The 25,751-nt window shown below is 37.7% G+C and overlaps 1 protein-coding gene across 1 annotated transcript; it reads left to right on the top strand.

Moving 5' to 3' along the window:
• On the top strand, positions 1–25,751 carry TMEM168 (transmembrane protein 168). The gene is made up of 5 exons (XM_064655995.1): positions 1–87; positions 3,334–4,600; positions 14,109–14,251; positions 16,674–16,948; positions 21,203–25,751. The coding sequence occupies exons 2-5, from the start codon at positions 3,464–3,466 to the stop codon at positions 21,748–21,750; spliced, it is 2,103 nt and encodes a 700-aa protein (XP_064512065.1). The 5' UTR covers positions 1–87; positions 3,334–3,463; the 3' UTR covers positions 21,751–25,751.

Genomic DNA, 25,751 nt, shown 5'->3' with positions numbered 1-25,751 from the left:
GCGCGGCCCGTAGCGGGAGCGCCGCGCTCGGCTCGACATGGCGGCGTCCGGCGCGGGGGGCGGGAAGGCCCCGGGCCGCCTGTGGAGGTGAGAGCGGAGCGGGCCGGGCCGGGAGCAGGGCGGGACCGGCACCGAGCGCGGCTCGGCCCGGCAAACACCCGCGCGGGCACGGGGAACGCTGGCACAGAGCGGCGTCCCGGGGCGGCCCCCTGCGGGACCCGCGGCGCGGAGCCCGGTGCCGGCACTGACCTGTCCCGGCCGGGCCGACCCCGCAGATGGAGCACTGTCGGGAGCGCTCCCCGCGCCCGGCACCGGCGATCCCCCTGTGGGCGCGGTGTGAACCTCTGGAAACTAACGGAGTTATTCATCGGGGGGTTAAGGCTGCTGTGTTGCTAAATACGGCTTTTTGTTTAAAAAAAAAAGTCTTACAGAATTGCGTTAAAAAAAAAAAAGGTGCTAAAATGGAAGAATAAAGCTGTAGGTAACTGGGTTTAGTACTTCAGGTGGGCCTCACCTGGACCTAAAGTCAGCCGAAGATAAACTATTAAACCAACTTTGGGTTTTGGTACTTTTTTCAACTTTCTTAGACAAATTAGGGTAAAAACTTTACATATAGGAAAGGTCTTAGATAATTTAATCTCTAAATCTGTGCTGAGACTCCAGGTTTTGCTTAAAATTATGTTTACAAAAGTTGATAAATACTTAAAAGTGGGCGTCCACATTTTATTTGGAATTTAAATGTGATTTGCTGAGATATGTAGCTCGTGTTCAACCCAAAACTTTAAGGCCATTAGTTTAAAACGAAACAAACACCACCACTCCCCATGTCTTTGTGTAAACAGCCAAAGTATTAATTGAAATTACTAATAAGTAGCTGTGTTTGAGAGAATAAATCAGTTACTGAAACATCTCTTTAAAATGGAATTACTGTCTTCTGTGTGTTTGGTAATAGCTGCGTGATGGGATGCGTTAATCATGAAAATGCACCTTTTCCTCTTCACCAAAAAGTTGACCGTGTATTTTGGTTAGAAAAATGCTAATGATTAATAGCGTGGTTTAGGTCTGCACATTTTTGCTAATTGTTTAGAAGGTGGAGCCAGGAAGAGGAGATTGCATTCACAGTCCAAGCTGTCACTTTGCAAATACATTATGCTCAAGCAGCATTTGTGTCGTTCCTCAAGGAACAGATGTGTTGCCCAGCCCCGGCACGGAACGCAGCTTGTGGGGCAGCAGCAGAGGAGCTTCTCTGTCGTATTGCTCATGGTGCGATGGCAGCAAAAATCCGCTTGGCAGTTTTCTGTCACAGTAGCTGCTTGCCTGCAAGGGAGTTTGCTCGTGTTACCTATCCCACCAGGAAAGAATTTATTGATCACAGCAAAATTTTAAGTCAGGTGTTAGATGGGATCTTCCTCCTTTGCATATGAGAAAGGGCTCATTTCTGCTTGCTTCTGTGGGGCTGTTGTCCAAATGAACACATATAGTGTGAGCCCCTTGACTTGGAGGGGTTCCAGAAAGCCTCAGGAATCAAGATAAACAGGATGGCTTGGCAGATGTTCTTCAGCATAGCAATAATCACGTGTCAGTGCTGTGGGTTGGAAGGAGTTGGGAAATTGTTCCTCTATGTTCGTGGTTTGAACAAGAGAGAATTGGAGGCAGGGCATGTGTAGCAGTTGAAGTAAATGGTTTGAGTTGTCCATAAAGCAAATGTTGATTGCAGTGCAAGAGACAATGAGGCTGCAGTCAGGGCAGCGAAACCTAAAGTATCATGGCCTGCAATATGATAGCTAACAGGTCTGTGTTACCTATATAATGTAAAAACAGATTAAAGGTTGAGAGGAACAGTAGGTAAAAGTAAGGGGAGAAACATTGTGAGATCTTGAATCCAGACAAGTCAGAATTAAGTTAATATTGATAAAATGCTAATAATAATGAAAACTGTAAAAATGCACAGTTGAGATCCAAAGAACTTTTAATTTGCAATAACTTCATGTAATAACCATTTGCTTTAAGTATATGGTATGTATTCTGTTTCAAGTAAACAGATTTTTAATGTATAGTTCTTCCAAGTAGTATCTTAAGTGTTGTTTAATGTTGTTTAATTAGATGTTTAATGTAATTTGAAAATATGTGTTACCAAATAAATAATTTAAGCAATAGAATGCCTTAGGCCTAGTCTGTCTTTATACCAATTATTTAAGCTGGATTTACACTAAGTGCCAGTCTTCCAATCTGCCAAAACTTACAAGCAAATCAGTCAATTCACTTTATTATTTGTTGTTTGCTGGTTTAAAAAATGAGAATTTAAAAATGAAGAGAGAATAAAGTCTAAGTTTTGAATTTCAGTTCCCCCAGATTTATAGATACAGGTAGTGAGCACTGAGTGTTCTTGGCCTGTTGGTTGCTCTGTCATGCCAGTAACTTCAGAAGTATCTGTAAAATGGAGAATTAGTTAATTACTTAAAATTGATAGAGGCTCCATTTTAAGTCTTCTTATGTGTTGGAGACTGTGCCCATAACATGACATAATTCCCATTAAAAATACTACTGTCTGTTCTTATACTATATTAATAAGAAAATCATGTCAGTTAAATGGATCTGAGTAGGAGGTGCTTCTGTTGTAAATGTAATATTGATCCTGATAATTTTTTTTTGCTTGCTTTTGGGGGAGGGGAAGAAGTGGCTTGAATAGGTGAAAATTAATGCTTTGATTTTACATTAGGAAAAATCTGAAAATCATGCCAGATCAGTTGATACACCTGTGTGTCCAGTTCCCTTTTGTGAAACAGAGATAAATGCTAATAACCTTTTCATTATTTACTGTGGGTTAAGCTCATTAACTGAGCATGAAGTTCTTTTTGTAAATCCTGTAGTTATTTGACTGTTAAGAGGAAGTCTTGCAAAGCACACTGAAAATATTTAGTATAAAACAAGAACTTACTGAATGTAACGGTGAAAGAAAACAGTGTTTTAGAACAATACTGAACTATTCTAGAAGGTAATGGCTATCATAGCAATATTTTGGATATTTTGGATATCCACAGATATCTCATATAGGTACCTAATGGATGAGTTTTGTGGAAAACTGCACAGGTGAGGTTTGTTTTCTACTCATTCAAATTATGAAGCAAGATTTGCGCAGAACCCATTTTATATTGGTTTTAATAATGACCCCAGTTTGCATGACCTTTAACAACACACTTGCTTGATCATTTTATGTGTTAATTTAGATGTTTAACTCCTTGGTGAGAAAGGGCGTGTCATGTTTATGTGCCATGTTTTAATTATATTAAAAGGGATTAATTACCACTAAAACTTTTTTTAATTCTCTTCCAGGACTTTGAGGATTCTGGACCACTGTTACTGAAATGATACTACAGAAGGCAGCGATTGCATTGTATTTGTTGAATGAAACCCAAATATTTACTTTCAGTCAAGTGGGTGAAACCCCCTAACTGCAGTTTACATGTGTAGGTCACTGCGTTACTGTGTTAGTCATTGTCTCTATGCAGCAATGACAAGGCTGGAAGAAGCAAACAGGGAAGTGAACATGCACTCATCAGTCAGATACCTTGGCTATCTTGCCAGAATCAACCTGCTGGTTGCCATTTGCATGGGCCTTTATGTCAGATGGGAAAAAACTGCGGATGCACTGATTTTGGTAATATTTATTCTGGGGCTCTTTGTTCTTGGAATTGCCAGCATACTGTACTACTATTTTTCAATGGAAACAGCAAGTTTGAGTCTCTCCAATCTTTGGTTTGGTTTTTTGCTTGGCCTTCTCTGTTTTCTTAATAATTCTGCCTTCAAAACGGATGTGAAAGAAGAAGCTACTAAATATCTGCTCCTCTCTGCCATTGTTTTAAGGATATTATGTGCTTTGGTTGAGAGGATTTGTGGCTGTGTCCATCATCGACCGACTCTACTGACAACAGTTGAATTTTTAGAGCTAGTTGGATTTGCCATTGCCAGCACAACTATGCTGGTAGAAAAATCTATGAGTATTATTCTGTTGGTCATGGCTTTGGCCATGTTGATTATCGACTTACGTATGAAGTCTTTTTTGGCAATTCCAAATTTGGCAATTTTTGGAGCCATTGCATCCCTACTCTTTTTTCCATCACTGCAAATTCCCACAAACCCTTTTGCCTTGGCATGTTTCTTCAGCTGCCTGATTTCTGATCCCCTTCTCGACGTTTACTTCAGTGGACTTTCAGTTACTGAACGGTGGAAGCCCTACCTGTACCGTGGCAAAATTTGCAGAAGGCTTTCTGTCCTCTCAGTTGGAGTAGTTGAACTCACCTTTTTCATTCTTGCAGCCTTTAAACTACGTGATTTGGATCTCTGGTATTTTGTGATACCTGGTTTTTCTATTTTTGGAATTTTCTGGATGATCTGTCATGTGATTTTTTTTATAACTCTTTGGGGATTTCACACGAAACTAAATGACTGTCACAAGGTATACTACACCCACCGTGCAGAAAACAACAGCTTGGACAGAGTTATGGCATCTAAAGGAATGCGTCACTTCTGTTTGATTTCGGAACAGCTGGTGTTCTTCAGCCTGGTTGCGACTGCTGTTTTGGGGGCTGTCTCTTGGCAGGTGAGTAATTATCTTGATCTTCCTCTTGAGAATATTCCTGAGAATTGTCGGCTCCCTAAAATTTCTAAAATTTGATGGTGTGCCGTGGCTCAGCAATTCAAAATTTGAACTCTTGGTTTCACCAGCATGCACTTCAAATTTAACACTGTGTGCTGCCTTGACTGTGACCTGTTAAGGCAAGTGGAAGAGTTAATACTTCCAGGGGAGAAGAAGTGTGCAAAGTATCTTGCATTTAACTACTTACGAAATTATTTTGCTTTTGAATACGTTGTGCCATAAAGTTTGTTTTCAGAGTAAATCACTGTGTTAAACCCTAATAATGCTCACTATATCGAGAGCTTTTGTTGCAGACTATTTTAATTAGAGTTGTATTAAATAATGTCTTTTTCAATACTTTTGCTTTTTGTTTAACCAATTATGTGGAGTCAGAGATCACCTGATAAACTGGTACATTGTTGGTGTAAGTGTGCTGTAATTGTCTCACTTTCAAGTCTGGTTATGTACCACAGGATATGTCATCTGAAATACCAGTTCTTAAAATCGCAGGGTCCTTTGACTTTTCTTTCCATGTATGAATTAAGGATGTTATCTTTTCTTTAGCAGAAAACATATGTTTTGTTAAAAATATTTGTTCAATGCCCAAGTTGAGACATATTGTGTGTTGTCATAGTTGCAGCAGGGTGTTTGGAGTCTCTTTAAACCAAGACAACAATGATTTTTGTACCTATGTATCTCTTATATGTGTTACAAACATATAATAATGTATAAAAATATCATTTACAGAGGATCCAATTTACAGAAATGTCTCTACAGTGTTTCCAAAACAAGTTCCTGCCCATTCCTGCAGAATTTCTAGTCCTGCAGATTTTCTTAGATTAAATAACTTTGTGGATGAAAGGTGTTAAAGAAATTAGTGGAAGATGAAATTGACAGTTATTTTGTGAGGTTCTTTGTGTTGGTTTTTGGTTTGCTTTGGGGTTTAGTTTTTTGCATGAAGAGCGTTAGAGGTTAACAGACAAGCCTGCAAGGAACACTGGGTAGTTTTGCTTTTCCTTTAGAAAAGTATCAGCACTCATAGCTGTGGTGTGTGGACTTGCAGAAAGGACAGAAGGAAATAGGACCAAAAAAGAAGAGAAAAAAAATCCCCAAAATGTACTTACAGAAAGTAAAGGTGCTGATGCACCTAAAGAAATGGAAAGTGGTTTGGGAGACAGAAACAAAGATGGACTACCAGCATGCTGATGTTGCTAACTTCCATACTTTTTCTTCTGACAATTATGTGATTTTATCAAAATGCTAGACTTTAATTTTTATATGCTAGTTGACTACTTTTCAGTAAAAATATTTTTTGCCATATTTATCAGATAGTCTTATTAATTTCTCTATCCTTGCCCTTGGATGGAGTCACTCCACCTAGTTACACCTAACAAAGCAGTCAGAATAAATCAAGGGCTTAAGTTGTCCAGATAGTCTCTGGAAAGAGGCAGTTTCTCTTGGTGGTGCCCAGAGCCTGACTGCAGGGAGTTAGGTTTGGGCAGGATCTCCAGCAGTAACCCTTTGTGGGAAGGGCCCCCTCTCCCCCTGCCATCTGTTTAAAGCACACAGGTGCTTCCTTTAGAACTGCCTCATTGCTGCAAGCTGTTGGGGTAGCCCAGGAGGATTGGATTCATACCCATCTTGTTAGTTTTTTCTTTTTGGAGTGGTTGATAATTTATTGTAATTTTTTTTCTGACCCAGAATAACTGCAACTGTTATTACTGTCTGATAATTATTAGTTCTCTCTAATTCTGAAGAAGCGCAGTTGTGCTGTGGAATTACTTGTGCATTACTTGTACAGTACCCAAGAAACAAACTGGTAATCCACCTAAAAATGTAGTGTTTGTTGTTGGCTAATTTCAGTTTATAGCATCCTGTGTGTAAGTAAGATAAGCTCATCACCCTTGTTGAGAGGTTATGCATTTGCCTATTCAGTAAGAGAAGGAGTAATTGTAGTGGTGAAAGTGCAAATACTTTCATTTGTCAGGAAATCCAGTTTTTTATTATAATAGCTTATTTTTAGTAGATAATTGCGTTTATCTTACTATATTTATATTTCTTTCACTGTGTATTTTTAGTAATGAATTAACCTAAGATTATGAATGCAGTTGCCCCAACTAAAAGCATTTCTACTTTAAAAGATGTTGTGATGTTCACCTTGTGGATGACGTGTCTATTTCATCTGTTACTGGAAAATGAAATATTTTATCAGATCTGCGCAGAACATAATTTAATAAATAGGTGTATCATTTATTATAGTGATTGCAGGAAGCTGTGGCCTTTTCTATATTTTGCTGGATAGTGTCAGATTGCAAAATAGAAATAAGAAAGCAATGATACATAAGCACACAATTTATCCTCTTACAGGGCATTTCCTTTTTTTTCTAGAGGTTTAACAAAACTAAGGGGTTTTTTCCTATTTCTAGGGGGAATTCAAGGCCTTAAAACTCCAGAATCCTTTGCTGGATTTTTGAGTCTCCTATTTTAGGAGGTCTAACAGGCTCAACAGTAATGCAGCAAACAAGCTTCTCCGGTGAATATATACTTTCCTAATGGTGGTTTATATGTATTGTAATAATTAAGAGACAAATCAGACTGTTAGAGATAAATCTCTGCCTTTTCTATTGAAAAAAATTAATAGTTATTGCTGAATTCCTAATGGATTGGGATTTCAGGGTTTTGTTTGGTTTTGTTCTGTTTTTAAGAAAAATTGGCCGCAAGAAAAAACCTACTAACATCACTGTGTGGTAGAAAGAGATCTTAGATTCATTTCCATGAAAACATCAGCCTAATGTTTATTAGTGATCAAAAAAGCAAATTAAATATTGGGAATTATTAGGAAAGGACTGGAGGTATCATTATGCCACTGTATAAATCCGTAGCTTTCGTATTTTGAATGAGTGTGCAGTTCTTACTTGCTTTCCTGTAGATAAGAAAACAAGCAAAGGTTGTTGGAGGGTGATGAAATTCATTATAGACATGAAAGAGTTTACATGAGAGAAATGAATAAATAAGGGTGCTTCTGTCAGAAGAAAGCAGAACTAAGTGAGAATATGATGAACATATAAAACAGGTTTGATGTTGTAGAAGGTAAATAGTAAGAGACAATAAATTATCAATTTCAGTGCAAATGTTGAGGGGAGTCAGGTTGGCAAGAAGCAGGTTGGGGGAAATAGTTCCTCGTTCCGTGCTGAGTGAGCTCTGCCTCTGTGTATCTGTGTGTGCCCAGTGGCTACAGAGGCTCAGGAGAAAGCTGGACAAGCTCATGCAAGTAAATTAACTGAGGTTTGTGTACTATTTGGAAACCACATCTGGCTCAGGAAGTCCTTGAGCCACCAGTGGTTAGAGTGCTTGGGAAACATGCTTGGTCTGTTCTTATGGTCTTTTCTAGGGGTCCGTTTGACCTCCTTGGAGACCAGAGATTCTTGTAGCTGAACCTTTGGTGCAGACTAATACAGCCACTCTTGCATTCTTGTATTAAGGATATTCTTCTAACTTACATTTTCATCATATTTTTTCCTTAGAGTTTCTTAGGAATGCCAATGATTCCTCAAGTTACCAGTTTTTGAAAATGTGTTTGCTCTTTTAAAAATTGTTTAAAGCGTTTTTTTGTATAAGTAAGATTAACGATTTTCAGTCTTTGCAACATCAGTTTGGGATTTATGTATTATATTTGAAATCTGTTAAATATTACCTGGAAGGTGAAGCATTTTTTATTTATACCTTTCCTCACTCTGAATATGTACTGAATAGTTGTTTTATGATACTGCATTTGATAAGAGAGATGGCTTGAAATCACTTCATGGTCTGCCGTTTGACCTCCTATATAATTAACAGAATTGGCTGAAAACCTGAGCCTTGGAAAGGTGCTTCCTAGCAGTCAGCTTTAAATAATTAGCAAAAGTATATTAAAAAAAAAATCTAAGTGGACCGTGTGTGTTAGGTTACAACCGGAAATGAAGTGGTGGAGAGGAGGGGTTCTCTTTCATGGAAAACTTTGTTACAAGCACATTATATATGCCCTCTTAACATTTCTAATAACTGTAATATCTGTGCTTCATATAACTCTCAAGTGTATGAAAGGTCAAGACCTGAAGAGCCAGTTGTCTGCTAATTGGTGCCTAGAAGTATTCTATTTGATTAAAATTGCCAGAAAAATATCAAATCTGCTTTCGTGGAAAGGTTTTTAAAGTGAGGTCAATTAACTCACTGTAGCACAGACTGGTTTTCTGACTGATGCAGAGCTGTTGAGGCTGAAAGTCCTGTTAACCAAGGATCTTTCTTTAAGGGGAACATAGCTCTTGTAATGAGACAAGGGTTGAAAGTGTCTGTTCTGGCATGTGCTTGGGAAGAACTCTAAAAGTAATTTGTCAGAGTTGGTTGCAATAAAAAGTGGAGTAACAGCTTATCTTTCAGTGGGACGTGTTTCAGGTGGGGCATGATCTGCTTCTGATAATAATCCCTGCTCTAGCTGCAGAGGAAAGACACCTTGCAATCTGGGTAGAAATACATGGACACTTTCCTTGCAAAATCTGCAGGAAGTGTTCAGCACCTGCCTTTACATTTGTGTGAGTAATTGCAGTCAAATCAATAGACTCTAGAGTGCCAACTTATTACAGCAATTAGTCATGTGCCTGTTCATAATTAGGCCCTTGGATGGGACAAGATCCAGCAGAAGTCATGCAAATGACTCAGACATTAGTTCTTTCAGAAGCCAGTAAAATGATGAAAAATTTGTAATGAAGATCTCGAAATTTGCAGGCAAAGATCTTGGAAAGATTTGGGGCACTCTTTTTCTCAGAAACTTATAATCAGATTTTGTTAAGTGCTCTAACTACAGGTTTTCTGAATTACTGGCCAAAGAAAATTATTATCCCTGGAAGACTTGTATTTAATATCTTCGAGAGAAAAATGAACTATGTTAGAGACAGGTAATGTAATGTAATGAAGTACTTTCAGTACATTACTCTTGGTTTTAGTGAATTTTATGAGTTAAATGAGTAATTATTTTATTAGTAAAATAATAGTATTCATTATATGCTTGAATACTTAAATGGACAGTACCATTTAACTCTTAATTATTTATGAGAGATAAATTAGTTTATTGTATGTAGGAGTACTCTCATGTTTTGGGGAGAGTTAGTGATTTTGTGTTCTTTATTCTGGTGTGGTTGCGTGGTGTTTCTTAAAAGCTAAATTTACAATGCCTTAATAAAATTTGAAGATGGTGATTTTTTTGAACTTCTCTAAAAACAAGATTATTTTCTGAATAGTAAGAGGTTTTCTCAGTAACATCTATATTTACTTGTACATATTTTTGTTAACATCACAGGTTAAATAACTTTTTGAATGCAAATCAAACCCAGTCTTTCTTCTTCTTTTTATCCCTGCTTTTCTTCCTCAGACTTTGCTTATTTGGGGGGAGGGGGGGGTTGTTGGTTTGTTTGGTTTTTTTACCTACAGAAGTCCTGCTGCATCCTCTGGCCTCTTTCCAGATTTTCTCAAATAGCCATGCCACTCCCGTTTTTTTTTCCTCTCTGTCTGTCTGGTCATCTTTAGTTCCCCTCTTCATCACTGACAGTTTCTCCCCTCCTTGCCGATTTGACTGTGCTTTGCTATTTCTTTATAGACTCGTCTTTTCAGTTTCTTTTATAATACCTTTATTCCCTCTTTCCCTACTGTTCGTAGGGATCCTAGCTGGATCCTAAGTTCCCCTTGCTCACTGCTTATCACTTCTTCTCAAACTCACCCTCTATCCTGTTAATTTTCACTGCCTGTCTTCCACTCTGTGATTTGCGCTCAGCCCTCCTTATCTCTCTATCTCTCCAGTCCTGTCCCGAGGGCTCCCTCAGGTTACCTGCTCACATCTGCAGTGACAGCACACATTGGGGCAGTCACCACCACTTCCAGAGGCTCTCTGTCCTGAAGGGGGTCTCTGGTCACAAGAGAAAGAATGTATTAATTGTTAGTCTAAAGAGTCTGATCTATATATTAAGCTTGCTGTAAAAATCTCATTAATTTCAGGATCCACATTTTTGTATTTAAAAAAGCAGAAGTGCATTTAGTATGTTTTTAAACTGACAACCACTTGAAGTTTTGCTGGGACAAATGCACACAGATTAAAGCACAGGCTTCCCCATGTTAGAACAGGAGTCAGGGATGGAAAACAACACATTAAATCCATCTGCCAGTGAATGTGACAACTATTTTCTGCAAGCTGTTTTCTAGATTTCCCCACTGCTGTTTTAACAGTCAGAAGTAATTGTTTATTTATTGCTCTCCAGAGACTGTTCTCCCATTCAGTAACTTGTTAAAAGACTGTTTCATCTGGTAGCTGATCTACTTTGTAGCTTTACAAATTTTGTCTTTGCACTTCTTTTTACCTGTAATATACATATCTTGTCCTCATTTGAAATAAGCTATCCATCAAATATTTGTAGATTAGTTACCATGTTACTCTTTTTTCTCCTGAGCCTCCTCTGTCATAGAGTGTGTACTTCTTCAGTTTGTTTGGAAGGGTTTTTCTGTGTGTGTATAAAAACAGGTAAATATTATTCAGCTTGGATAATGGAAAGCAGAGCAGTATTTTTGCTTGGAAATGTACAAGAACATTTTTGTAAGCCTTCTCAGTTGTTGGTCTGTCAGACATAATCCCAGGCAGCCTGCTGTAGGTCACCCTGCTTGAGTACCGTGTTGCACCAGACAATTTCCAGAGGCCCCTTCTAACCTCATCCATTCAGTGATTCTGTGATCATCTTAGTTGACATATGTTTAGTGATTTATTTCTATTTTAAACAGAAGGGCTCTTCTATAGGTCTTGGTAACTGACTTCCAATTTAAATTAATGTGTTTTTTGGTTTTATTTGCTTTTTTTCTTACCTATTTTTTTACACGTCCAGAATTACATACAGTTCCAGAGTTGTGCTTCAAACAGTGGTTACTCTTTGGCATGGGGGTTGTTGTATCCATGAATGTAAAATTAATATCATAGCTGTAAAATATCTCTAAATTCTTGTGGTGTTTTAACAGTTACACTTAGCATTAAGCATTGCTCAAAAAACTAGAGAAAGTGGAAAGATAATACTACTAGTGAATCTCACCAATCTTTTATTCTTTGTCATTTCAGTCGTTAGAGGCAAGAAGTAGATTTTTTTCTTTTACCTTTTCTACATTATTTGAAATGAGACTACACTGTGTATTTATTTCCCTCAGAAGAAGACAGACAAGAAAACCCCTAAGACTAAGAGAAGAAATGATTTCTCATGTTTTTCTAGTGGGATTGCCTAGATGGTCCCTATCTTCTGTTTGCTTTTTGAACTGTCTGTCTTGAATCAATGGGCACTTAGAGTACAGGGATGTACTGCAGGCTCAGATTGCCAGTGCAATCAAAAACAGAATGAAAATGCGTTGAATAGATGAAAGAACAAAATCCCTTTTTGGCTCCATTTATGCATCCGTGGCCATCTGCTCCATTAAGGACCAGTCTTCAAATCTTTGGGATTTAATAAAGCATTGAGAGTCTCCACCTGGCATTTTAGCTCTTTGTCTTAAAGGAGTAACCTATCTTAAGTTTTACTGTAATTACTAAATTAGATATTATTTTTGCTATTTGAAGTTCTTATAGTTCAGGTATTTTAAAATGCCACCAGTCATTTTTTTTGCAGCACTGAATTAAAATATTTTATTATCCTATTATAGAGTTGCTCTATTCATCATTAGTCATTTTTATACTTGTTAGTGACGTATTTTTTCAAAATCAAACTGTTGAAAAAGTGCTGACAGCAAGTGCCAGCATCTTTACATTAGATAGATGTCTATAAATGTAAAATATCCGTACTAACAACATCTTCCTACTCCATAGCATAAGATGGCCACTGAAAAACTACAAAGCTGAAACCTCAAATGGAGCTGAGTTGACTCATAACACTATAGAGCTTATTTCCCATTCCTGTTTAATATTTGGTACAAAGTCAAAGCAGGACACAGAGAAAGATGGATCACTGAGATGATCCATAGAGTTTCTGTGTGAGATCCTTATCCCACAAGTCCTCGGGAACTCTCTTGCCAGTATCTTTGTATTAGTAGGAGTACTTTCGATGATTAACTGTAAATATTTTTAGTAGTCAGACACAGAGTGTCTGTTGGTTTAGGTGTCATTTTTTTCAGTATTATTCACTTTCCAAATTATTAATAGCTTTGACTATGTATTGAGTTGAACTACCAGTCCCTGTCTAATCACTGAGTGTTAAACAATAAGGCAATATCCAGATTTTTTTAAAACATTAATATTGTAAATTTATGCAGAGAGGGTGAATAAAACATAGAGAGGGTCAGAGACCACAGGACTCTTCTCAAGACAGAAATCCGTAGCTATGAATTTATTTCCTTTGCTGCATAACAAACATTAATATTTAACAAATGCATCATGAATATTTAAGTTCTTAGTTAATTATATATTATAATACTGTTTCTACCTTTCCTAAAATATTTAATGCTTCATTAACCCATTCACATCATACTAAAATAATTAAAATTAATCTGTATCTGTTCTGCCTCTCAGTAACATCTGGCATTTTTTTGTACAGAAGTCAGCTACGTATCAGTAAGAGTAATCTTTTCCAAAACTGCTTTTTCCCTGCAAAACAGGTAAACTCCATATAGGTTATTAGCTCTATGAATGCTAAGAAGTCCTGTAGTGGATGTTCATTCTCCTCTGGTATTTATGTAGCTGATAATGGTCTTTTTAATTGAAATAATGTTCATGGATGTTCTTAGAAGTCATCTTTTGTGTGATACATAGTGTTCCAGAAAGAATATTTTGAAAACTCATTGGTGTTAAAAAGCAAAAATATTTGAATGTATATTTTCAATGAACACAGAATCATAGAATGGTTTAGGTTGGAGAAGACCTCTAAGATCATCGAGGCCAGCTGTTAACCCAGACTGCTGAGTCCACCACTAAACCATGTCCTTAAGTGCCACATCTACATGTCTTTTGAATACCTCTAGGGATGGATGCAATATAGTGTGCTGTAATCTGATTCTAGGTACATAATATTGTGTGTTGTACCTTACTGATTAAGGCCTGACTCTGCAGATGTCTACAGATATACTTATTTTATGCATATAAATAGTTTTGTGGCATTTGGTTTTCTTGCCTGAATGGGTAAAACTAAGCTGTGATCACAGTTTTTACAGCTAAGTCTTGTGCTGCCAGTGTTTTCAAATGCATTCCTTTCAGAAGAGCGATCCCTGCTTACCAGCCACCTTTTCCCCAAATCTTTTGTTTGTCTTTAGAGTACTTCACCATGTAATATGTGGAAAAATAAGTATACATTACAAATAATATTTTGCATGTTTCAGGACCCAATTACGTGTGATCAAACACAGGGAACTACGGTTCATAAAACCATAATCAACAGACAGGAAGGATTTTTCATACAATGCCTAAATCTCTTTATTTTCTTTTTAGCCAGCCAATGGGATCTTCATGAGTGCGTTTCTCATTGTTTTACCTCTGGAGTCCATGGCTCATGGGCTTTTCCATGAGCTGGGAAACTGCTTAGGAGGAACGTGTGTTGGGTATGCTGTTGTGATTCCCACCAACTTTTGCAGGTATAGTTACCATGTATTTCAACTGCAGAGTATTGTAAGTGTACTGTTAAGTTGTGGAGGCAATGCAGTAATGTGGCTTGTATTTTTCAATAATTAAAAACAAATTTAAATAATAGGGAGATTTTCTATTTTTTTCTGTTTTTCTCATCTTCTGGAATGAGTAACTCCAACTCCCAAGTTTTTATATCTAATTAATTTGTTTTTAGAAAGCCTACGAATGCTCTTCAGACCAGTTGTGCATGGGCAGATTCCATAGCCCTTGTCTCATGCAAAGGTGGATCAGGGCATTTGACTGAGTGCAGATATTTTACATGAGGAGATTTAATAAACCAAACAGATCAGTTCAAAACAATTTTAAATTCTGTTAAATGAGATGCCATCTACATTTAAAGGGCAATGAAATTAGATTTGTGAGTGAACTATATGTCAGGTCTTGGTATTGAGAATTTACAGCTGATTTTTATTCCAACGTAAATGTTACTGTGTGAGAAATGCTTGGGGGTGGAGGGATTGTACCATTATTATTTGCCATTTTGTGTGTTTTTCTTATAAGCTTTAAACTTGCAAATGCTTCTTTAGCCATATAATTAAAATTGGTGTGGGCCCATTTGTTTTGTAAAAGATAAAGAAGAGCTATGCAAATCATCTGTTTAAGTTACAAGAGAAACAGAGTAGTCAGTTGAAACAAGAGGCTTAAAAATAGAACTGCCCAATTTATGAAAACTGCCCAGTTTGAGTATGTGTAGTGGATTGGGAAAAAAATTACAGGCAGAGAAACTGAAGCTACTGTGCTAATCTTACATCACTGTATCTTAAATAGTGTAAAAAACAAATTTTCTGAGCTTCTGATCTACAGCTGTGCACCCTTAAAAGAATCCATGTAGTCAGTTATTGTTAGGGATTAAAAAAATAAATTTTCAAAATTTGCATTACAATAAAAATAAAGTATTTTTGTTTCCATGGCAACAATATATTTATCTCATTGTATTATATTGTTCTGGCTCTGGCAGTTACCTCTAATTTTGCATGAATGAGATACTCTTGAGCAACTGTTTAGGACTTGACAGAACTAAACTTCCTTATTAATAAAGCTTGCCTCTTTCAGTGATGGGCTCAGTCTTCACTTGCTGAGACAAACAGTAATGATGAGGTATTCAATGTAGCTGTTGTAGTGGAACATTAACTGTCATAAAAGCACTAGACAGGTAGGAGGTGCAAAACTGAATTAGCTAGACCAATGAAGAAACCAGGTGGCTTTACGAACTGGCTTGCAAACAGAATGCATGAAGAATACATACATACATACATACACACATATATAGAAAAAAACCCCCCATAAGTCATGTTTTGTATTGTTAGAGTAAGATTGTATTTTCAGCCACAAAACCTCTTGTCTAACTGAGCATAAATCAGGCCACTTTGGCACAGCTGTCAGTCACGCTCCTTATCAATACCCTTATTACATTGGCTGAAGAGCGATGAATGCATTTCTTTTTATGAAAATACATTCCAAAAAGCACTCCCATAATTGGGTGTCTTGGAAGGCCAAATCTCTTATTGTAATGATTAATGAATAGTTGTGTAGACCTAAAAAAAGTGTGTGTATTTTCACTATATATTTTATTCTATATTTTACGTACTATAAGTATTTGATTTTATATTTTATATATTTACCTATATTTTATATAGAATATACATATATTAATAGAAATAAAATGCATTTTGGAACCAAGGACTCTTTCTTCTTTTCTTATATATGCGTATTCATAGGTATAGAGGCACACACATGGTTTGTTCCAGGTCTAATTTTTAACTGTCTTAAAACTTTGATTTTCTAATCTGTAAACACTGTTATCTGAAATGCATTTCTTATGGTGAAAGAGCAGCATCTGAACAGCACACACAAGGAATAATTACTGTATATGTGCAAGTTCCATATTTCAAAATGTCTGAGCAAAATGTGTATTTGGATTTCTCTTTAGTCTATTATTGGAAACTAGTTTGCATTTGATGTTTTGTGCAGATTAGCACGCATTCTCCCTGTGCTTTTTTCCAGATGTAAGTGCTTTCACGTAGACAGTGCTTCTCAGTGGGGCTTTATGAAATTGCTGGAACCTCCCCAGCATGTTCACATTGCAGCTCCTCTCTCTCCCTCTGTCTCTCAGCTGCAGGAATAGCACAGGGCTTAGTAAGGACTATGCTTTGAAGTGAAGTGTGACAGAAGGGAGATAGTGGTCCCTTACACAAATACAGTAATTTAGGTTGTTTATAAACTGTGCATTTAAAGTCAGTTTAAATTTAGAACAGTGCTACTTCATAGCAGAGAAAATATGCACAGGGGAAAAAAATCACCAATTGCTAAAAGCCCACGAAGCATGAAATCATTATAAACCATAATCACAGCTGTTTTCTTTCTCTTTAGTCCTGATGGCCAACCAACTCTTCTTCCACCTGAGCACGTACAAGAGTTAAATCTGAGGTCTACTGGCATGCTTAATGCCATCCAAAGATTTTTTGCATATCACATGATTGAGACATATGGTTGTGACTACTCTACAAGCGGACTGACCTTTGATACTCTTCACTCCAAGATCAAGTCTTTTCTTGAACTTCGGACAGCAGATGGACCCAGACATGATACCTACATTCTGTATTACAGTGGTCACTCACATGGCACTGGCGAATGGGCACTGGCAGGTAACTGGTTTGGGGATTTTTTAATTAATAGTTTTGGTATTGATAGACTTTCCAAATCCATTCATTCTGTAAAAAATCATACTGTATTGCAAAACTTTGATGTTTTGGTCATACTTATTATTGCATTGTCATACTTATTATTGCATTGTCCAGAATGGCAAAGAACCATTAGTGTTCAGAGAACAGGTTTATATACAAGCTCCTGGCAGGGAAGGAAGAAAGGAAAGGGTAATACTACAGAGCATGACTGTTAAGAGACTAAGAGGCAAAAAGGAGTTGAAAAAACTGGACAGGTTGTGGGCTGACTGATAGTGGAGAGAATGGAGAGATGCAGGCACCCCTTTTGTATGCAGTTGTTGAAAAGAAGCAGTTCTTTCCTTACCTTGCTTTGTATGACAGCCAGGTGTGTTACTTCATGAACTTTGTCATTTTAGTATTCTTTCACTTTAATAAAAATCCTTTTGCAGCTAACTAATCTTTCAGTTGTTCTCAAAATTGTCTAAATATTGTTGACCCCAAAGGTATTCTTACAGGTTTAAACATGGTTTCATATTCTCCTGATTTTCATCCACATGATTTTCATATTCAACAAGTTAACTTTAAAGATCTGTTCCCCCCCCCCCCCCCATAAAATTTAAAGTGGAAATAACCTCCTGCTCTAAGGGTAGATTTTTCCCTGTATTTTGAGAATATTTATTCACTGTAATGAAAAGCATGATCTTTTCTCATTCCTTGGACATGGCAGAATGTATTATGTAGTGTTCTGTGTCACTGTGTTAGTTAGTCATGAAGTCCTTAAGATGTGCTTTGGGTTTTTTTGTAAAAGATAGAATCAATAACAGAAATAGGAGGCAGTTATACAGTCCACACTAGAAAAGCAGGTCTTCAAACATATTTGCAAACCTTGTATTGTAAAAACAGCTATGATTTGCTGGTGTTCTAGACCTTGGGAGTGACTGTGGGCACAGGCCTTAAGACTATAAACCCTTATATAAAGGTCCAGTTCAATGCCCCGTCATATACTTGGCATAGACTTCGCCATTTTCCATTTTCTTGGCCCATTTTTTATCTCTTTTTAATGGCCAGTTTTGTCTCAGCTCTGTTCTTTGGTAAGCGTACTGAAGTTGTTGAATCATTGGAAGGTTTAGCCTTGCTCTGCTGCTGTAGGGAACTGAGCTTCTGAGGTCACTGTGTGCAAAAAGTGAATCTCATAGTAAATCCATTGAAAATTTGCAACTGGGATAGAATTAATGCTCCTGGATAGCACTCTGCCTGTGAGCTCCTGGCTGTTTGTCAGCAGTGTCTCTCTAGGTGCATGTGCTCTTCAACAGGTTAGACAGATATTAGTTTTGTGTGTGGTCATGCTGAGGTAGGTGTCCAGACACAGGTCACTTTCCATCTGGAGGCTCTGTACCTGCTTTGGTAAAGCTCCACGGCTGAACCATTTGTTCTGCTGAACAGCAATGTCTAGTTTTTTCTCAAAGGCTTCATCTGTATCAGATATTTTAAAAAGCCACAGTTGTACTGTGAGCCTAGCATGAGTGGTGAAGTGCAGTGTATGCCAGGGTGGCTGAATTCTCTGGGAATAGGGTGGTTTGTCCATAAGAGCAGCTACCACCCTGTGCAATTGCTGAGCGTGGAACAGGATAAGCAGCAAAACTCCAACTCCCACCTATGCTCCAGCCAGCAGCTTTCTAGCATATATAGAGCCAAATGTTTCTGCAAAATTTGGCAAGCTTCCAGCCCAGTCCTGGGTTGTGTCTTGCCAGCCTGGAGTATGACAAGGTTGCTCAGGTGTCTCTGTACCTGTGTAGGTAGCTGTAGCCTATATTGAAATCTGTCTTCACTTTTAGGATGAGGGCCAAGGGGGCTGTTAAAAAGGAAGTTTCAGTGCTAAAAGATAGTGTAAATGCAGCGATGTTCAGGTTTCTGACAAAGCTCCTTTTCAGTTCCTTGTCCAAGCACATCTTCAGCTTCTGCATAAAGGAGAGAACAGGCAGCTGTCACAGGTCTTGCATGCCTTTTTTCTGATTAATTTTAGTTAAATTGTGGAGTATAACGTGATCTTCCTCAGATGGCACTACTCCTGCACATAACTTGGAATATAAACTGAAAAGATGAAGACTGCTTGACTCTGTAATTGTGCCCCATGTATTGGACAGTAGCATTTTGTGACAGATGGAACATTGGTCATCAGCTCCAGTACTGTGTACTATCCTCTGACCTGTGAAGAGGATGAGTAGAGATGGCAACAATTAAATAAAACATTCATATCTAAATGAAAAAGTAGTTTCTCACTGCCGCCCTATGCCATGATACAGCACAGCAGTAGCAGTGTACTCTTTGCTTTGTAATGACATCTTTCAAAGGAGGCTTACTGAATTTATTAATTCACTAATTATGTTTCTCTGTTGTTGGAAGCTGAGATGCAACACAGTGGTGTATAAAAGAAACTGTTAACTAGTCATGCATAAAGTATGAGCAGTAAAACGACCTGGGAGGTCATGTTCTCTGAGTGAAGGCAAAGGCATGGGCTAATGAAGCTTTGTCTCTGTTGCTGGAACTGTCAGCTTAACTGTCAGCCAGCAGAACCTGACAGAGAGCCAGAAGTGGCCAGAAGCCTGGATTCCTTACACAGCTTGCTGCTTAAATCTTGCCCTGGCTGATAGGTCCATGTGTTTGAGGTCAGTAGGGTTAGAAGCTGAGCATGTGTTTGCCTCTGTCTGTGAAGGATGAGATGGTTTTCTTTGGGTGATTCTATCCAGTGCTGTATTGAAATCACCTGCACTCCTGCATAGTTACACTAAAATAAAGTTTATTTATAAGCCTTTGAAATGTGAACAAATAAAGAAACTTTTACAGATAATTGATACAGAAGGTGGACCTAGAAAAGGGGAACTGCTTCTGTAAGTCTCTGCTGTAAGTAACTACAGCAATTTGGGGATCATGTGCCAAGACAAACTGTAGGTTTGTATATTAGAGATTTTCTTTGGTACTAAATTCTCCAGGTTTGCACTTTTTTGGAGACAGTTGCAGCCCTGTAATTTTGCTTTTGCTTTAACTGAAATATCATGCACAATGCTTTAACTCTGAGCTATTAATTTGAAGCACGTTTTTTCACCCTTTACGGGTAGAAATGTAAGTGCTGAAATATGCAGTTAACAATGTTTAAACACTGCTTAATTATATTCCACAGTGAAAATCACTCTGGAATTAAAATACAGTTATTCTAGATCACGTTTTTATATCTTTCTTCTTCTTCATTGTTTTTAAGTTGACATTTTCAAACTAGAGTATTTTTGTTGTAAATCTCCAACTGACCAAAACCTAGGCATGCCAGTTCTTCACATTTAATATCACTGTGGAGCTAGTGGAGATTTATTCATTTGTTTGCAAGATATTGTCCTTAGACACTTCAATAAATAGTCTGCTTTTCAAAGCTACATGGATCCTGCAACGTCCATTACACTTAAGCAGAAGGACTCCCACTATAGGTAACTTGTTTTAATTACAGTCTCCTCTGTCAAAGCACTGTTGGAGCAACAGCTGAGATGGAACATGAGAAGTTGGACACTTTAGTTGCAAGGATCTTCTGGGCTGATAGGAAATAAATATGGTGGGAAAATTTCTGTGAGGTTTGTTTCACTGAGTTGTAAATCCATACCAATTTTCTTGAAACTCTGAAAACAACTGTGTCTATAGAGAGAATCTCTTCATTTCTGGTCATATGAATTTTTGTGCCTGTAGGTGACTTTCTCATTGACATTCTTTCTTTGAAACTGTTAGCCCGTGTTTTGTTCTAAAGTTATCTCTTAGAGGAGCCTTTTTTTAGTTTTCATAAAGACATCTTAAAAAGAGTCCTTGTTCCTAAAATTATAAAGATTTAATACAAAATAAACTTCATTTCAGGTTTTCTTTCCTTGTTTATCTATTTCCAGATTTCTTCAGTAGACTGTGTTTTTTTTCACATTATGAGGGAATTGCCTTTCCCCCCCATCCCACTTGGGTGTTTGTTTTGTTTTCTAATCAAGGGTGAGCTCATGGTTTTATCTACCATGGCAAGTCAGATGGAAGCAGTTCACACTTCTCTAGAGATCTGCAACATTTACAACCAGAGAGGATCACTTGAAAGCGTGTTCTTATCTGTCCAAGTTGTTAAAGTAAGGAATTCTTAGAACTAGTCGAAACAGTAAAAATTCTTCAGAGGTTTCTGTTTCTTTATCCTAATATTAAAGCTTTTTGTCCTTTTGGCAGGGGGTGATGCTTTACGACTTGACACGCTCTTGGAGTGGTGGAGAGAAAAGAACGGCACTTTTTGTTCTCGGCTGATCATCGTTTTAGACTGTGAGAACTCTCAGCCTTGGGTTAAAGAAGTAAGAAAAGTAAATGATCAGTATGTTGCCGTGCAAGGAGCAGAAATGGCCAGAGTTGTAGACATTGAGGAAGCAGACCCTCCACAGCTTGGTGACTTCACCAGGCAATGGGTTGAGTACAACTGTAACCCCGACAGCAACATCAGCTGGTCCGAAAAGGGACGTACTGTGAAAGCAGTGTACGGTGTGTCAAAGCACTGGAGCGACTACACTTTGCATTTGCCAACGGGAAGTGATGTTGCCAAACACTGGATGATATACTTCCCACGCATTACCTATCCACTAGTACATTTGGCAAACTGGTTTTGTGGTCTCAATCTGTTCTGGGTCTGTAAAGCGTGCTTTAGGTGCTTGAAAAGACTGAAAATGAGTTGGTTTCTTCCCACAGTGCTGGACACAGGACAGGGTTTCAAACTTGTCAAATCCTAATTAACAACCAAAGAGGAAATTAAGTGAGAGCTCTGGGAACTTTCTCACTGTACCATACTTAAAATTTTTTATCTTACTCTTTTTCTCTGAAAAAGTCTGCTACATTCACCTAATTCAGCTCTTTGAGCAGCTATACTATATGCAAGTTAGAAACTGCAATCTTAAACAGAAGATTATGATATTTTGAGTTTTCTTACAGGTCTGTATGTACATATATGAGACTTATTTAATATGACCATGCATTCTGGAGACAGATCGCATGTTCCTATGGGTTTCTTAGAGTAGGCTTTGTTCAGAGACACAGTTTGATGGACAAGAGCTCCTGGGAATGTTACGGCACACTCATCTGTCATTATGTCCGCTATATAGTTCCAATATAGGAAAGGAGCCAAGCTAGTACTCCAGTCAATTTACATATCCTTGAAATTATGTGGGGGTATCAAGAGTATTACAAAACAGCACTGAGCCAAAAAGAAAAAAAAAATAGCTACTGTAGAAGAATAGCTTAGTAGGTAAGTAGCTACCAAGAATGTTTAGTTTTACTTGCTTTTATATCTTCAGCCCAGCCTCAGTTCTCTACTGCCATCAGTGGAAATTTGCCATAGAAAACAGGGAAATCAGACAACCCTCTGATGTTCTGGTGCTGCTCATTGTTTGCTGAAGTGAGTTTTAAAAACATTCAGTGTTACTTCCAATATTCAATATCTTCGCTGCTGATCTTTGGATATATATTCACGGTAGTTAATTCATATATGGAATAAAAACTGCACTGAGCATTTTTCCCTCACCTGTTAGGGTGGTTTGGTCTTTTCCAGGCTCTTACTAGTCTGTACTTTGAAAAGCTACCCTGAAGAAAACAAAACAAAATAAAATCCAAGGAATTTAACAAAGAAAATAATCCATAGATAAAAAATGGAAATACAAGTGTTGCCTTGCTTCCGTGTTTATCTGAAGTCTTTGCTGTGCCTAAGACCATCATAATGTAAAATGCTGAGTACAGGGTTGGACCAATGAGTTCATTAACTATTAAAACCACAAGCAAAGTTTGTTGGAAGGAATGCATTATTCCCTTAGGACAGAAGGGAATCCTGAGTATTCCTTAAGTCTGTTCTCCGACCCATAAGGTCATAGTTTCAATCCTTCCACTTACAGAGCTGGATGGGACTCCAGAAATCCTGTCCTGGCCTTTCCTTCAGTTAGAGAAGCTGCATAGTTTTCTGATCTCATCTCTCAAGTACAGAACATAAGTAGTGAAACACCTAAGTGGCTGAAACAGTAATATTTGTGGTTTTTTATTTGCGTATGTGTGTGCAATTTACTAGACCTTGAGTTTACTTTTTTCTGTTTTCATCGGTATTTTAATAAAAATGTTAGGTACTAGCTGATACTTGTCTTAAATGTAACTTTTTTTAAATTTAAATACATGCAAATAGTATAATAGCTCTTTAAGTCTTTGCCATCGTGACTTTTTCTAATGCCATGTGAACTTTATACCTAGCTAAGCTAGAGAATCTGGTGACAGATACCCATCATTAACTCCCAAAATAAATAATGAGATCTACAATAGCCAAAGCAATTTGCACCCACCAACTTCAAAATGGTGATTTTTTCAGTTACAAATGACAGCCACTAAGTTTCTTCATTACTCTATATTGCACGATGTTGTTTAGCAAGACACCACCCCACCATCCCTTTCCCTCTTTCCATCCCCTTCCATAATGTAAAAAGGGGATCTAGAAATGAGAGAGAAGAGATATCCTGTGAAGACTTAATGCCTTTGTGTCTTGTCTAATTAAGTGCTGTGATTGCAGTTCATAAGAGGTGGCTGTTCTCAGTAAGGGCAGAGGGTACTTACACCATCTAACTTCAGGTATCCAACTTTAGTTCCTAATGTGGGAGTCTGAGGTAGGAGTCATGTCATTTAATTTCAGGTGTCCAAAAGCCAGACATCTGAATCCATGCTAGTGACCTGAAGTGCTCCACTGCTCATTAACAAAGAGAAGTAAATATTTCCAGAGGAGGACCGATCTGATCTCTGTTTTAAGATGAATTTTCCTGTGATTATGCACATTACATTTGTTTTGGTTTCATGCACAGACAAATCCCATATGTCTCTTGAATAACTTTAGGGCACCTCTGTTCTAAGCTGTCCTGTGGAGCCTGGGCTGGGTATATAAGCTCCTAATTCAAGCGCAAGTTGGATACAAGAATCTGTTGGGTTGCAGAAAAGCAGCACTGCCTCTTCCATTTTTGCTCAACAACCCTTGAGTACAGATGCATAAAGGCAGTCATTTGGTTTGTAAAATCTCCATTATTTTGACTGCTCTTTCAGTAAAAGTTCATCTGATTGCATTATAAACCATTACAACTTGAGCCTTAGAAATTTTTAATTAAGTCCCCATAAAGCAACATCTGATAGTCACCTTTTGAACATTTGAAGTCAAGAAGTTAGTCCTTTCTGTTTTGGACAAGCTTTGAATATCAACCATAACTCTCCCTACTAATTATAATGGACAGATCTTAATGGGTAAATCTCTACTTGCTACTGTTACATTTTCATGGACATCATCTGTATCTTTCTTTTGTACAACAAGGAGAACAGGAATGGTGTGGGACTGAGACTGTGAGTAGGATCCACTATGCAGAGTAGTGATGGGCTTAGCTTTGGGCAGAATAAACACAACAATTGGTGTTGCTCTTTTGCCTCTGGTTATTAAATGGTTTCCAGCTTACTTATCAAATTGTTAGATTTTTTTTCTAGGATAAACTGGGTGATCTTCAGCTGTTTGCTGAAAGTTAGATAAAGAGCCAGCTAAAAATGTGGCAGACATATTATTTGCAAAACTAATCGTGTCTTTGCAGACTTGTTGCAGGTTTTGCAGTTAAAGACCTCTGATTTTCTGAATTTGAAATAGTTGTAACATGAGCTAATGTATTTCTACTTTTGATTTTGTTATTTTTTTAAACAACAAAGGCATGGTGAAAATGCTGATTTAAACTAAAAGAAATGTTTACAGCTATTTGAATTATGACACCGTTTTGTACAAAGAGACTGTCATGTATTTCAAAACACAGTAAAAACAGGGCTGTGGATGATGAGGAATTTAACCACATTAGTTCTTCACTTCTACTCTGACTTACATCAAGGCATCCTACCATGACCAACATTCCCAGATGGAGCTTTTCTCCAGCTCCTCTTTCTCGTGCCTCTGCAGGTCTCTGCCCAACCTGGGTATGTGCCTGCAGGACAAACACCAGGAGCTCCTGTAATCTATGTGAGGAGTTATCCCTCTTCTCTTCCTTGTATAAAAGACAGGGGCAATGCTTGAAAGAGAAATTTAAATTTAATTCCAAAGAATGTTACATATTCTCTCAGTTCCATACAAGTTGTTTAGCGGTAGCGTGTACAAATTTCTAGGTAGAGAAAAATCTGAACCTTTTTTTCAAGAGGTTTGTCTCTCTATTGTATATTCAGACATTTTGTTATAAAGCTTGTTATAAATTTGTGTCACATTAGTAATTTTATGTTGACTTTGTTTCATTTACCTCCTCTGTATCAGCCTTGCTGAAACATGCAAATGTACTGAGTCCCATAGATTTAAGTCTTTTACAGGAACTCAAATTGCATATTCACAGTAATATTTTTCTCTGAACAAGTATTGGGGGGAAAAAAGCCATTGTTCTTTGTTTTTGCACTACTAGAGTTATGTATTTGCAGTTCCTTATGCTTCATATGCCTTGTAGTTGTTGTCATCTAGTCTCCAGTTGAAGTTTTTCCCAGAAATAATGTTGTTTATTTTGTAAAGGCATAGTTAACACTATGCTGGCTGTAAAGCACCTTTGTTGCAAGCAGTAGACAATGAAACTGTGTTAATTTTCTTGTTTATAAATACCTTTTTGTGGGAGGATTTTTACTGGATATACAGTTTTTAGATCTGTAAATATATTTTCGAGTGTATTTGTGATATTACTTAAATATATTTTGCTGGTTTGGATGCTCA

Source organism: Pseudopipra pipra, chromosome 5 (genome assembly GCF_036250125.1).
Source record: "Pseudopipra pipra isolate bDixPip1 chromosome 5, bDixPip1.hap1, whole genome shotgun sequence".
Lineage (NCBI taxonomy): Eukaryota > Metazoa > Chordata > Aves > Passeriformes > Pipridae > Pseudopipra > Pseudopipra pipra.
The sequence above is the reverse complement of the archived record's forward strand: the minus strand, read 5'-3'. Positions and strand labels throughout refer to the sequence as shown.

Bases quoted from the DNA above. Each gene is read 5' to 3' on its own strand.
- TMEM168 (XM_064655995.1), top strand. From the start codon at position 3,464: ATGTGTAGGTCACTGCGTTACTGTGTTAGTCATTGTCTCTATGCAGCA. The intron at 4,601-14,108 runs GTGAGTAATTAT...TTTTCTTTTTAG, and splicing joins TGGGGGCTGTCTCTTGGCAG to CCAGCCAATGGGATCTTCAT. The intron at 16,949-21,202 runs GTAACTGGTTTG...TCCTTTTGGCAG, and splicing joins TGGCGAATGGGCACTGGCAG to GGGGTGATGCTTTACGACTT.